The 14,837-nt window shown below is 48.4% G+C and overlaps 1 protein-coding gene across 1 annotated transcript; it reads right to left on the reverse strand.

Moving 5' to 3' along the window:
• Positions 1-10,374: 10,374 nt before the first annotated feature.
• On the reverse strand, positions 10,375-13,431 carry LOC100273108 (uncharacterized). The gene is made up of 7 exons (NM_001147557.2): positions 13,036-13,431; positions 12,345-12,514; positions 12,018-12,244; positions 11,840-11,924; positions 11,400-11,757; positions 11,234-11,291; positions 10,375-11,094 (listed from the first exon to the last, which is right to left on the reverse strand). The coding sequence occupies exons 1-7, from the start codon at positions 13,151-13,153 to the stop codon at positions 10,896-10,898; spliced, it is 1,215 nt and encodes a 404-aa protein (NP_001141029.1). The 5' UTR covers positions 13,154-13,431; the 3' UTR covers positions 10,375-10,895.
• Between the last annotated feature and the right edge of the window lie 1,406 nt (positions 13,432-14,837).

The following is a 14,837-nucleotide window of genomic DNA, read 5'->3' on the forward strand; positions in this document are numbered from 1 at the left end:
CTGCCATTAAAACTCAAGCATTGGTTGACTTCGTATCAGAGTGGACTGAACAGCAAGTACCAGATAACCCAGAGACTGCAGAAGTATGGCGAATGTATTTTGATGGCTCGCTGAAGCTGCAGGGAGCCGGAGCAGGAATTCTCTTCACCGCGCCTGGAGGCGAGCACCTCAAATATGCCCTCCAGTTGCTGTTTCCGGCCTCCAACAATGCAGCCGAGTATGAAGCTCTGATCCATGGATTGAACATCGCCATATCATTGGGCATCAAGAGACTGATGGTGTACGGAGACTCTCTGGTAGTCATTAGCCAGATAAACAAAGAGTGGGATTGTTCAAGCGATTCAATGGGAAAGTACTGCACTGCCATTCGAAAGCTGGAAGATAAATTTGAGGGTCTGGAATTTCATCATGTAGAAAGAGATCGGAACACGGCAGCCGATGTATTGTCCAAGCTAGGGTCCAGTCGAACTCAGGTCCCACCTGGAGTCTTTGTACAAGAAATACTACAGCCGAGCATGTCAATGGATCAAGCAGAAGAGTGTAATATTGTGAATCAACTAGAGTCAGACTCTGATGACTGGAGAAGGCCAATCATCAGGTATATAAAGAATGAAGAGGAACCGAATGACAAAAATGCGGCCGAACGTATTGCCAGACAGTCAACTCACTACACACTCATTGGGGAAACATTATATAGAAGGGGTGCATCAGGCGTCCTTATGAAGTGCGTTCTCTCATCTACTGGGAAGCAACTTCTGGATGAGGTCCATTCTGGGCAGTGTGGAGTACACGCAGCATCTAAGACACTAGTCGGGAAGGTCTTCAGGTCAGGATTCTATTGGCCAACAGCGAAGAGCGATGCAGCCGAATTAGTTCAGAGGTGCGAAGCTTGCCAGTACTTGTCAAAACAACAACATTTACCAGCACAGCAACTGCAGACCATACCAGTGACTTGGCTCTTCGCGTGCTGGGGACTGGATATGATTGGACCTTTAAAGAAGGCTCAAGGAGGATACACTCATGTACTGGTAGCAATCGACAAATTCACTAAATGGATAGAATTCAAACCCATTGCCTCTTTGACCTCAGCTAAGGCCGTGGAATTCATACAAGACATAATATTCAGATTCGGGATACCAAACAACATCATAACTGACCTAGGATCCAACTTCACAAGTTCAGAGTTCTTCGACTTCTGCGAGCAAAAAAGCATTCAGATCAAGTATGCTTCTGTAGCACATCCAAGAGCCAACGGGCAGGTTGACCGAGCCAACGGGATGATACTGGAGGCACTCAGGAAAAAGGTCTTTGATAAGAATGAAAAGTTCGCAGGAAAATGGATAAGGGAATTGCCCTATGTCGTCTGGAGCCTAAGAACCCAGCCTAGCCGAGCTCTGCATGGAAACACTCCTTTCTTCATGGTCTATGGGTCAGAGGCAGTATTACCAGCCGACCTCAAGTTCGGAGCGCCAAGGTTGATCTTTGAAAGCATAGCAGAAGTCGAAGCCACCAGGCTAGAGGACATTGATGTACTCGAGGAAGAACTGTTGAATGCAGTAATCCAATCAGCACGATACCAGCAGACTCTAAGGCGCTATCACGACAAGGCCGTGTGGCAGCGATCCTTCTCAGTAGGAGATCTCGTCCTCTGCCGAATTCTAACGGGGGAGGGACGGCACAAGTTATCACCCTTATGGGAAGGACCCTTCATAGTAGCAGAAGTCACTCGGCCAGGATCATATCGTCTCACTCAGATGGACGGCACAGAAGTCGGGAACTCCTGGAATATAGAACACCTCAGGAAGTTTTATCCCTAGCTGTATTTCAAAAGCTATCGGGACGATGATGTACTCTGTAAAATGGAAGTATATCATCAATAAAAAAAGGCTTCAAAGATACTCAGTTTGTTCATGATTAACTTGCATTCTTACTTAACTCGGAGTGACCACTATGCCCTGCTAATGGAGCAATCAGCTTAAGTCGGCAACGACTTAAACCGGTGCAACATGCTCACGCTTACTTAACTCGGGGTGACCACTATGCCCTGCTAACGGAGCAATCGGCTTAAGTCGGCAACGATTTAAACCGGTGCGACATGCTCGCACTTACTTAACTCGGGGTGACCACTATGCCCTGCTAACGGAGCAATCTGCTTAAGTCGGCAACGACTTAAACCGGTGCAACATGCTCGCGCTTACTTAACTCGGGGTGACCACTATGCCCTGCTAACGGAGCAATCGGCTTAAGTCGGCAACGACTTAAACCGGTGCAACATGCTCGCGCTTACTTAACTCGGGGTGACCACTATGCCCTGCTAACGGAGCAATCGGCTTAAGTCGGCAACGACTCAAGCCGGTGCAACATGCTCGCGCTTATAAAACTTAGGGTGACCACTAAGCCCTATGAACAAAAGCAACCGACTTAAGTCAGTAGCAACTCAAGGCGGTCTAACGCGCTTATGATTACTCATATAGGGATGACTTCTATATCCCGCAAACAAGTTTCAAAACCATCGCACATCATTTTACTACTGCAAATTTACGAACTGATGAATTCTGAAACAATAGGAGAATAACAATGTCACTTAAGTACTGAAATGACGTCCTCTAACAAATGTCTGACCATGCTAACCGCGCGCTCAAAGCACGCAAAATGTTTCTCTATTTTGTAATATCTTTCTCAGGAGCAATCGACGAGGAAGGGCGACTCGAGGAATCAGGAGCAGCATTCACGTTAGCCCTTATATCTTCGGGAACAACCACGTCGGGTCTCCTCATCAAGATTCGCCCCGCCCGAATGGCCTTATCCATGGCTCTGTCACGCTGGGCTCTAAGAGTAACGGAAGTTTCTTCAGCAACCTTGACAGCCAACCGAGCAGCTTCTAACTCCTGGGCGATGGATTTCTTGGAAGCACGGAGTTCTTTGATAGCAGCATCCTTCGCTGATATCAATTGCTTGAGCCGGGTCACCTCATCTGTGGATTCCTGCAGCTTACAGCGTTGGTTGTCTAACTCTTCCATGGTGAAGCGATGACTCCTCTCCAGGATGGTCAGTGAGTTGCTAGAATCGCGATACAATCTGTCAAGACTATCGCGAGAAGCAGCAAGGATACGTTTTTCTTCCTGCAAAAAAGTCAACTTCCTCAAACATCAAGCAAGCAATAGGAGCACAACAAGGCAAGGCACAGTTTCATAAGTCACCTTTTCAGAATTAAGCTGAGCGTGAAGGGAAGAGCTCAGTGCATTGGCGTCATCTAAGGCAGCAGAGACCTGAGCTAGTTCAGTCTGACTTTGAGAATACTTTTCTTCAAAGTCAGAGCACCGCTGGACCAATTCAGCCCGATCTCGAGAATGCTTTTCTTCAAGAGTGGAAATCTGCTGAGTCATACCTAGCAGGAGACAATCAAACAAAAGGGGTCAGAATGTAAAGCAGTTTAATAGTGAAGACAAAGAGAAGCAAAAAAGCACTAACTAGCATTGGTCGCCTCCAAGTCAGAGACACGATGTTGAAGTAACACTGGATTCCAACGTGCAAGAGACGAAGCTACTTCTGGAACATAAGCACCCTGTAACCTCAGCTGGCTAGCCATCCCGTCCACCAAAGCCTGATAAGGAGAACAGATGAGTGTAATGACAGCAGTTCATGCGATGTAAAAATCAAGCTAAAGTATATCGCAGTACCTGGAGGTTGGAAAAGAACGAAGGGACCCCCAAATCATGAGAGATCAATTGATGACCGGGCGTAAGGCCGCCACCCGAAGCAGCTTGCAACGAACCAGCAGGAGCCAACTCAGTACCATCAACAGAGCCCAAAATTTGGTCAGCGGGGACGCTGCCCTCTAAAGCGACTCCCTGGTCCAAAGCTTGGGCTACCACCATGCAGCCGGATGTGGAGGCGATCCCGCATGAACATCCATGGAAGTACAAGAGGGAGACCCCGCTCGGACACCCTCGGGGGCTAGGTCATAGTTTGCACTGTCCACTTGAGCCGGATCATCCCCGGCAGCACCCTCGGGGGCTGGGCAGTGGCTTGCACTTCCCACCCGAGCCAAGTCATCCCCGGCAACATCCTCGGGGGCTGGGTAAGTGTCAACACCATCCTTGGGATCCAAGTTCTCTACGGTAGCCACCTCTAAGGCTGATGGACCCTCAGTTACTTCCATGGGACCAGGACGATCCAAGTCAGTCTCCTGACCCTCGAGATCGCGCTCTAAGGTCGACGAGGCACGGGATGACCTCAACCCAGCATCAAGCACATCAGCACAAACCTCCATCACACCATCATCTGCTGGCTCTGATAACAAATCCTCTGGAACCATATCCTCAAGAGTCTGATCAAAATTCGCCAGGGACAATTCTTGTAGACCAATGAGAGCAGACAAAGCAGGAGAAGGAACTCCACTACTTTCACCACTAGCGATGAACTGCCGACTGTTTTTCCGAGTCAAAGGAACTTCATCCTCTTCCTCCCCGTCGTCTTCATTAGCAACACAGGCAGCACCCCCATTGGGATCAGCAGCAGATTGGGCACACCCATTGGGGTCAGCGTCAATAAATTCAGTCACAGGCACTTCTTTAGCAGTAGGAACCGAAGTACCAACGTCCCGATCCAAACTGGATACTCGCCGGAGGCGTCTCTTTTTCTTTTTCTGCTCATCAGCAGAAGGATCAGGTTGGTTGGCTCGGCAAGGGCGCCTCGGGAGAGTACTGGCAGGCTTCTGAATATCCAAGGTCGTACCAGCCTCTGGGAGAGGCGCCACCACCAATGTCCCAGCAGGAGCAGCATCAGAAGAGTCCTCAGCCAGCAAATCAAGCATATCACTTATCTCTGCATCACTAGGATTCAGAGGCACCTCAAAATGGACCTGCCGTTCATCATCAGGAATCTCCCCGAGCAAGGCAACCAAGGCGCTAACTTCTTCAGCAGAGGGTCGCACTCTAAGGCCCAAACTGCCATCAGTGACAGGTGGATTCGACACAAAAAGAGTGAAGGCTTTGGGAGGAGGCAAGTTCCAGGCTGAGTATGCCACTGGGGCACCAACATTTGACACCTTGCCTCTAAGGATCATCTCAAGTCGGTTCACCAAGTCTACAGAAGGAATTATTCTATTGGTAACCCGAGTTGAGTCGGCTAGGCCTCGATACAGATAAGCCGGGTATGCCCTGTCTTTCAACGGCTGAATATTCTTGAAGACAAAATCAGCAACCACAGCTTCAGCAGTCAGACCCCTCTCCTTCAGCAATCCAACTTCAGCTAGCAAAGCACCTGCCTCAGCTACCTCCTGATCCGTGGGGGACTCGGTCCAACTCGGGGTGCGAACGTCCGGCTATCTTCCCGACCGAGGGGGGAGAGAGTTTCCATAATTCTCAACAATGAACCACTCCAAGCGCCATCCCTTGATGCTGTCTTTGAGAGGGATTTCAAGATACTCAGTCTTCCTCCCGCGGTGCATCTCCAAGCTAGCACCCCCAACCAACTGATGTTGTCCTCCGGCCATCCCAGGGCAACAGCGATACAAGTACTTCCACAACCCAAAATGTGGCAGCACGCCAAGAAAAGCTTCGCATAAATGAACGAAAATGGAAATTTGCAGGATAGAATTGGGATTCAGATGGGTCAAGTTAAGATGGTAGAAATCAAGGAGGCCGCGGAAAAAGGGAGAAATGGGAAGACCGAGGCCGCGGAGAAGGAAAGGAGTGTAAATCACGGACTCATGGGTATCCTCTATCGGGATAGTGACCCCATGGCAAATCCGCCAAGAACAGAGCTCCCTCGGGGGAAGGACCCCGATGGACACGAGGTGGAGAAGTTCGGGCTCGGAGATGACAGACATGTGGTTACCTGCGAAAGGCAACTGGCTGTTGGGGTCGATTGGAGGAATCACCGCGGCAGACGAACTCGAGGCCTTCCTCTTGGGCGCCATCTCGATTCTACCAGTGAGCAGAGTGGGAGGCGAATTGTAGAGAGGATTCGGAAGCAAGAAAGCAAGAACTAGGGCACGGAAAGCAGAGGCGGCTAAAAGCGCAGCACTTATGGGATATTCCCGAGCCAGATACCGTTTCAAAAAGCGCCCAGTCAGCACCCGGCGGTTATTTCCAAAACACCGGCGTGCCACGTCATCACCCGGCAGTTATTTCCAAAACACCAGTGCACCACATCATCACTCGGCTATTATCCTCAAAGTGGCCCACGCAGCCCGCTATCGCTCGGTGTTACCTCTAAAACGCTGACGTCGCCCTCAAGTCGCTCGGCAGTTGACTCTAAAACTCCGACATCGTATTCAGTCACTCGGCGTCACCTCTAAAACGCTGACGTCGTCTTCAAGTCGCTCGGCGTTACCTCTAAAACGCTGACGTCGCCCTCAAGTCGCTCGGCAGTTGACTCTAAAACTCCGACATAGTGTTAAGTCGCTCGGCGTTACCTCTAAAATGCTGACGTCGCCCTCAAGTCGCTCGGCAGTTGACTCTAAAACTCCGACATCGTGTTCAGTCACTCGGTGTTACCTCTAAAACGCTGACGTTGTCTTCAAGTCATTCGGCGTTACCTCTAAAACGCTGACGTTGTCTTCAGTCGCTCGGCAGTTACCTCTAAAACTCCGACGTCGTCTACAAGTTACTCGGCAGCTACCTCTAAAAACGTCAAAATGATGCCAGAGTTATTTACTTACAAACTCCAAGGAAATCAACTTCACAAATAAGCAGGATAATTGGCACAGAGAAGACAACATAATTTCTTCATTAAAGGGAAGATATCATACTTACAAATCAACTCATTATGAGTTGATACTTCCCTACTACTACTACTACTACTACTACTACATTACATTATACTACTACTACTACTACTACTACTACTACACTACACTATACTACTCTACACTACTAAATACTACTACATTATTCTAACTATACTATACTAACATCTAAGGACCAGTGGCATCTAGCCACTGGCCCTGTTGCTGCCTCTGCCGCTGCCGCCCCTGCTGCTGGCGCCGTCGCCATCCTTGCTGCCGCTGCTGCCGCCCCTGCCGCCGCCGTCACCGTCACCGCCGCCACCGCCTTCGTCGTCGTCATCGTCGTCGTCGTCCTCCTCGCCATCGCCGCCGCCGTCCTCCTCGGACGAGTCCTCCTTGTCCGAGGAGTACTCCGACTCATCCGAGCCCTCGAGCCCGGAGCGCTCGACGGCCCGGATGTAAGTCCAGACCTCCGCCGCAAGCCCCTGGGAGTCGTCTGAATCATCAGACGACTCACGCAGAGGAATGGGAGCCAGGGACCCCTCGGACTCAGAGGAGAACTCCTCCTCTGAGTACTCCGAATCACCGAAGTCCTCGGATGGAGGAGTCGGCTCACGCTTCCGCTTGTTGTTCTTGCCCATGGTGGAAGCGCGAGAAGGAGAAGAAAGCAAGCAGTGGAGAACAGCAAGAGATATGAAAAAACCGGAGAGGCAAAGGCACTATTTATAGAAGAAGAAGGCAACCGCTCACCTCCAACCACGGTCACTGAACAGTCGTGAGGCATTCAATACACACTTCAACTCGTCTGAAGACACGTCAGGCGGCTGACGCCGTTTCACGCAACGCAACACCCATTGGGACTCCAGTCAACAACATGGACAATATGATTACACCCGCCGTCGCATCACATTACTACTCAGAAGTAGCCGGTTAAAACACTCAGCGTACCAAGTCGTCCCTTGTCCACACCCATTGGGGGGGACGCCCAGGAATTATCAGTATATTTTTCAAAACTGTCACACCTGTGCAGGGCATGCAATGAAATACCTCAAGACAAAAATGAGATATCAGTAAGGATCAGAGGAAAGCCAAATATAGCCGGGGAAGTACAGAATCTGACCGACATAAGCGACGTGAAGACTAGACAGGGAACGTCCATCAAATGTCCAACCAGTTGCAGAGCAAATAAATTGCACCACCTAGCAAGATATGGGCGGATCACGAACTCGGTTGCAAAACACAAAATACATGCTGACCTCTAAAGCATAATATTGATGACATAATGCTGACCTCTAAAGCATAATATGGATGACATAATGCCGACTTCTAAGGCAGAAAAAGATAACCTTCAACAAAAAGACACGAAAGGAAGACCTTCAAGTGGATTATCCTCAAAAATCCACTTGAAGCTCGGGGGCTACACCCATTGGGTGCACCTTCGGTGCACCCCATGAAATACCATTTCAAAGCCAAGATAGTGTCAACTTCTAAGGCATAGAACAAGATTAAAGACAAGGCTGTCCCTTAACCAAAATACAAGAGTAAAATAAAAATAATTTCTGATGAAGACCTTCGAGCAGATTGTTTTCCAAAATCTACTCGAAGCTCGGGGGCTACACCCATTGGGTGCACCTCCGGTGCACCCAATGAAGTCCAGGGTCCCACAAAAAGAAATGCCGACCTCTAAGGCACAAACATGAAGCAAGGCTCCAGTCTACGAATGATCTAAGCAGAAGGAGATAGTAAAAAATCATTTTTACTGAACTGCTTGGAAAGCATCCCTTATCACAAATGAAGATTGCAAGCTGGACCTGGGATCTTTGAGCTGATTACCTCAAAATCAACCCAAAGATCGGGGGCTTTTGGGGGATAGATATCCCCCGGGTCCACTGGAAGGGTAAAAGACCTCACGAGAGGCCCAAGGGCCCAATAAATCGTAAGGCCATTCCTTCATGGGCCTGGGGAGGGACAATCAGTAAAGCAGGTTGACGTAAGGCCGGATTGGTGTAAGCCCGGACGGCCCACAACGTTGAGCAAGCGACCACAACAAAGATCTGACTCTCCCGCGCTGGAGTCCCATGCAACAGAACCAGGCGAGGATAGGTCGGCAGAACTATAGGAAGATAGACTCAAGCAGTTTACTATCTTTTAGGTGCACGTTGTTATCATATCCACGTGTATTGCCCCACGGTCGAGTATATAAGGCCTAGGGGGCACCCCTTCAGAACGATCGACCCTATTACTCAGCCACCCACCTCAACTCTTTGCACTCTCAATTCAGAGAGTTACCTTGTAACCCCATTCACCAAACATACTCACCAGGACGTAGGGTGTTACGCATCTCTAAGCGGCCCGAACCTGTAAACATTGTCCACTGTCCCTCGTGCACCTGGCACGAACCATTTTGCTACAGTCGGCGACACCGTCCTACTCCTAAAAACACCTTGAGGGGCAACCCCGGGTGTGCGGTCGGACCCAAAACACCGACACAACGAGCAGCGGCTAGAGATTTTGGGAATAGAATAAATATATACCATACATATATATAAGAGTATATATCTATTTAGTTCGAACTGGGGGCCTTACTAACTTTGGGGGCCCTGAGCGGCGGTATACCCTGCCTACCCTCAGGGCCGGGCCTGATCATAGAGACCGTCAAAACTTTGTTCCTTACAGGAGTAGTTAAAAAATGTGTTCGCACATAAACACGTCATTTTTTTACTCAAGTGTCGAGAGCGATAAACAGGAATCATTAGAGAAGGAGCTCGTTGGGAGCACGATACGTGAGATAATTGGTTTTTTACCACTCATAATATTGTTTTTTTTTATAATTACCACTGTGTCTATAAATTATAGGTCCAACTAGGTTTATGAAATGTGGGTTTGATGATAATTTTACAAACATGTTTCTTGCTAATGGCAAATATCAGAATCTCTCCACGATACGCAAGACACCGGCAAAGTCTCTTGAAACCTGAAACTCCACACACCCCATGAGGCATCCAAATATATGTTTTTTTTAAAATTTTTCTTAGTACAACTTTAAAGCACCACTTTGTTGCGTCGGGTCCACCCAAAATCCTCTCGTAGAGACTGTGCACGTGCACATGTGCCCTATTGAAAATTTGAAATCGCGGAAAAGCAAAAAGGGCGTGTGGCAGGAGACTCAAACCCGCTCCTGGCTCAAGCATTCGGCATCTACCACCAGAACACAGTCGTTTGTGTTTATAAAGAAACGATATTTTAAATATATATATACTAATATTTGAAAATTTTAATTTATGATATATAGAATCCGTAGCAATGGATAGTAACTAACTAGTCCTATATAGATATACATGCAAAAATGTTTACGGCTAGCTCATCTAAGTTCACACAATTTCTATTTGTTATTTGTTGGTTCTGACTAAATTAGTTAAGCTCAAACATACGTGTAGCAAATTTGGCCATCAACAATTTTTCAATTAACATGGCAAACAAAATGCGTTTAAAATTTCCCACTACGAAAGCAACATGCCAACATTCCAAACCTTGTGATGGCTGACTGACCTCAATGAGGATGTGTCAAATCTTTCGAGGAATCAGCAAGAAAATATCAGAACGTACTGGTTGAGGAGCCACTTGCGAACATCCAAAACCTTGCAACGACTGCTGCCCATCTGTTCTTGAAATGTCATCCTTACGGGCACCAATCGGCAACCTTTTGAGATATTATTAAAACAGAACAGCTCAAAACAACATGAACCGCTACTGCGTACACATGCTGGCAATGAGAACACCATCGACAATAAGATTTGCTCTTGCATTCTGCAGCATGGAGGTTCATAATACAAGAACAAAAATATTACACTTTGGCCATACAAAAGGCGCAGAATTTGTAAGCCTATATAAATTGACTTGATACCGCTAAAGAAATGGCGCTAGGACAAAAAAAAATCAAGAGTCTGCAAGTGACAGCTCTCTTGTTAGTTAGGTGGGGGCACCACCAGCATCACAGTAAACTAGCACAACAAAACATCATCATAAACAACAGCTAGCGGCACCGATAACATACGTAATCTCTTCCTCTCGAGTCCTTGCCTGAATGCAAAAGTATCGTATGGTCCTTGCATCAGTCAGCCTGGACAAATCTATGAACATTGGGCATGATCAGATATTCAGATCAGATCTGTAGTTTTGTACTGGGGGACTCTTGGATGAAGCTGATGTTCCTGGGCTGCCCTAAACATAGGGACTCCTCATGGTTGCTTGAGAGGGCAATGTCTGTGCATGATGACTTGTCGTTGGCGCTCCCACTGCCAAACGTGTCACTGCTCTCCATCGGGCTCTTGGCTGATGGGTAAGGTGCAGCAGTTGTCACCCTGCAAGAGAAGTATACACAGATCAGAACCAGCTTTGGAACGCAAATGCAAATATGTCGTAAGGAATTAAGGTGCTGCGATGCACTCGGAAACCAATGCCCTGTTTTTAGGACATTGGGAGCAAGAATATGGATTCTACCTTTCCTTTCTTTTCTCCAAGAATCGAGCAAGGGACGCCTTTCTAGCTTGAGGGACAGCTGCAACAGACAATGACAATTTCAATACAACAAATGAGCAACCAGAATTACTGAATACTCCAATGATAGCCAGTTGGTGCTATGCAAACCATAAACAGCCAACGGTACCTCTAGGCATTATTGCTGCTGCAGTTGTAGCGGCAATGGTTGCAGGCTGAGCTCTCGGAGCCTGACTTACAGGAGAAACAGGAAATGGCACTGAAGATTTTGGAAATGGGGAGTCAAGGTTAGAGCTCGAGGCGCTCCTGGGGAGACTTGCAGCTTGCAAGATGCCAGGGATTGGTTTGGAGATGGCAGACGAAGGTGGAGAAACGTGTTGTGGTTTTTGAAACAGCATCTGTGTTGCATGCAAAACCTCAGGCGCTGTGACTTTTGCTGGAGCGAGAATAGGAGCTTCTGGCTTACGGGCCACGGGGGCTGAGCTTGGAAGAGACCCTCTGCTGGCTAAGAGCATGAGCTCCTGAGCCTGTGGAACGGAAAATGTCAATGAAGGAGCTTAAATGCAAAGCAAATTAGCATCAAAATGGAAAGGCCATGAGAAATTATACCTTCTCAGCTGAGACGTTGTCGAATACGTTGACAGAACCAGCATAGAAGATCGTCAATTGTGCTGTCTTTGGCCTCACCACATCCCTTCACAGGCAAAACAAGCAATGTTTCAGTCGATACTAATTCCACAGCCACTTTTATAAGTCACTGTGGTAACAGCAGATAAACCAGGAGTACCTTGTTCCATAGAAACCAACAGTAGAACTGGCCGCAGCGTTGTTGTTGATGGCAAAAGGCGGCTGCTTGAACGCAGTACCGTTCGGAAGGCTAGGCGAGCTCTGGACCCTGAACATCGGACTGTTCTGGTTGAACGGCGACGAGACCGGAGTGACTCTAGCCCCGTTCAGCGCATGCTGCGTGCGGTGCGCGGCGGCGTAGTGCGTGCTGTCGGGGCCGAACGACCTCTGCAAAAGCATCATCAGAGGCCCGAAAAGGGACCTAGATGTATCAGTAAAAACTCGGAAGCTGACATGGACCAGAACCAAGAAGGGCAGCCGCGCAAACCTGGTGCGTGAGGATACGAGGGGCCGGGTTCTTGGCGCCGTCGAAGGAGGAGAACTGGGGGAACGAAGCTGACCGGAACGACATCAACGCCGGGGCGGCGCCGGGCTTGCTAGCGAAGGACCAGTCCATTGCCGGGGCTGCTGCTGCTGCTCCTGCTCCGCCGAAGTAAGCTGGGGAGAGAGATTGCACACATGCCTCTGACAATCAGACGCCGGCACATAAATACACACAGCAAAGCAAGAACCCAGAGATGGATCCGTTAACCATCCCCATCCCACACGAGCGATCAGACTACTAGCAGCTCGAAATCAACTAACGACACGCGCGGCTGTCCGAAAGGCTCGGCCAGCCTCTCCCGGAAACATCGTCGCTTTCTTCACGTATTAACTCTCCCCACAATCGAGCGTACACGGCAGGCCGGCCGTCAAAAGGAATTCGGCAGGCATGCCAGCCAAGCAAGCCCACACTCTTTGTTGCGAAGATAAAGTAATCAGCAACAAAACACACACAGAGAAAAGAGAGAGAGAGAGGAAAGGGACGCTTGAATTTCGCAGCGCACCCATGCCGCATCTCGCCGCACCGAATGGAGCGAACCCAACCCCAGCACGGCAAGAAACTAGGGCACGGCTCGGTGCGGGCACAGATCAAGAAACGCAGCGCGGCAGGCGGCGAAAGGAGGCCGGGAGCATACCAGATTCCTCCGCGCCTGCCTCCTCCTTGTGCGGGTGCTGCTGCTCCTTGCCGATCGCGGCCAGGAAATCCCTCTCCATCCAACTGGACTCCGGAAAGGAGGCACCAGATTTTGCCATGCCCTCCCGAGGTAACTGCTGGTGGGTGGAGTGGAGAGACAAACAGCGGCAGCCCCCTCCAGGCTCAAGCAAGCTCTGTGAAGCCTCTCTCCCCTCAGCTCCTCGCCTTCTCGTCCGCCCCTCCACTAGCTAGTGATGACGGTGCGCGGCAGCATTGAAAATTCTCCTCTCTCTTCTCCTCTCCTCTTGTAGTTGTAGGCCTGCCGTGTGCCCGTGTGTGCTATTTGTGTTTGTTTAATGGCTTGCGCTTCACTTTTTAATTGAAAACGAGGGCATTAGGAAACAAAAAAATAATTAAAAATAGGAGTAGGAAACAAAAGAAATAAAGGAGTGGTTCGCGTGGCGACTAGGGGCCAGCGGGCCCGGGCCGCGGTGACCGGATCGCTCGCGTCGTTCTCGGCGGGGCCCGCGCCACGTTTACCGGTTCCCCCGGTCGAGTCCCCCACGTGGTACGACACAACGTCCTTCCTGCTGCACTCTGCCTGGTTACGTCGAACGCCACTGACATTTTGGGCGGAGAGGAATGGAACCCCGCATGTCGGTGGAAGAGTGTGCGGCGACCGAGCGTCCAGCGTGGCTCAGACGCGGTGGGCGGGTCGTTGATAGGACGACACGTGTCCGGGAAGGAGAGCGCACGAGGTGAACCGTGGTGGGCGGCCAGTGGCTCCCGCGGTGGGGCCTCGGGATTCTCTGCGCGGGGAACGGGTCCCACGTGAGTTCTGCTCCGGACCACGATTCACGAGGCCACCGAACTTTTTACATTTTAACCTTGTTTTAGGACCGTTTGTTTTCTCGTTAAACTTTAGCACTATATTTTTTTCTTCTGAAGTTTAGACGCTAAAGAAACAAACATGTGACAAAAAGTGTTGTGCTAAAGTTTAGCATATATTAGCACTTTAGCTCAACCAAAGATGATAAAACTATGCTAAAAATAGTCTCCAATCCTATTTTGCATGGATTACCCCTTTCACTCTCCCACCATTGGCCGCCGCAGTTGATAAAGTTTAGCACTTTATCCAAACAGTCCTCAAGTGCTAATGTTTAGCACATGCTAAATTTTAGCAGCCGCTAAACTTTAGCACTAGAGATATAAACATACCCTTAATTTTAATTTCGTATCTCTAATACAACTATTAATGTGTTTGGATTAATGGTATCTTACTCATTTAGTATATGGCTATATGCCAGGTAGAATGAAAAGCTGATGTGACATGTGAGTAAAGAGGAAAGAGAATAAAGATTTTAATAGAGATGTCGCTCAGGCACGATTCATACTCTTGTATACATCTAACATTTAATAATCCTGTAAGACTATTGAACATCAGATGATATTATAATTAGGACAACTATATCTTGTATAGCAACATATGATTTGGCAAGTTGTATATCGTGATAAGAAATAGTGGGTTAGGAATAGCCTAAGGCTACTCCAAATAAGAGTTTCATTGTGTTATTCTTAATATTGCGCACCATCAAGAATGAGATGAAAAAAGAATAAAACATGCAAAAGTTTTAGTTCATGATTTTACATGCTAAAATGTCAATTAAATGTTGCATCGAAATGACCAATAAAAATGTATGAAATGAAAAAAATTGCTCTCAATGGTGGTTTCATGTGTTTTTCAATAACTTCAAAATAAGTTGATATTGTTTCATGATGATGAAACTATGTCCATTCGTTTCA

Source organism: Zea mays, chromosome 7, assembly GCF_902167145.1.
Source record: "Zea mays cultivar B73 chromosome 7, Zm-B73-REFERENCE-NAM-5.0, whole genome shotgun sequence".
NCBI lineage: Eukaryota > Viridiplantae > Streptophyta > Magnoliopsida > Poales > Poaceae > Zea > Zea mays.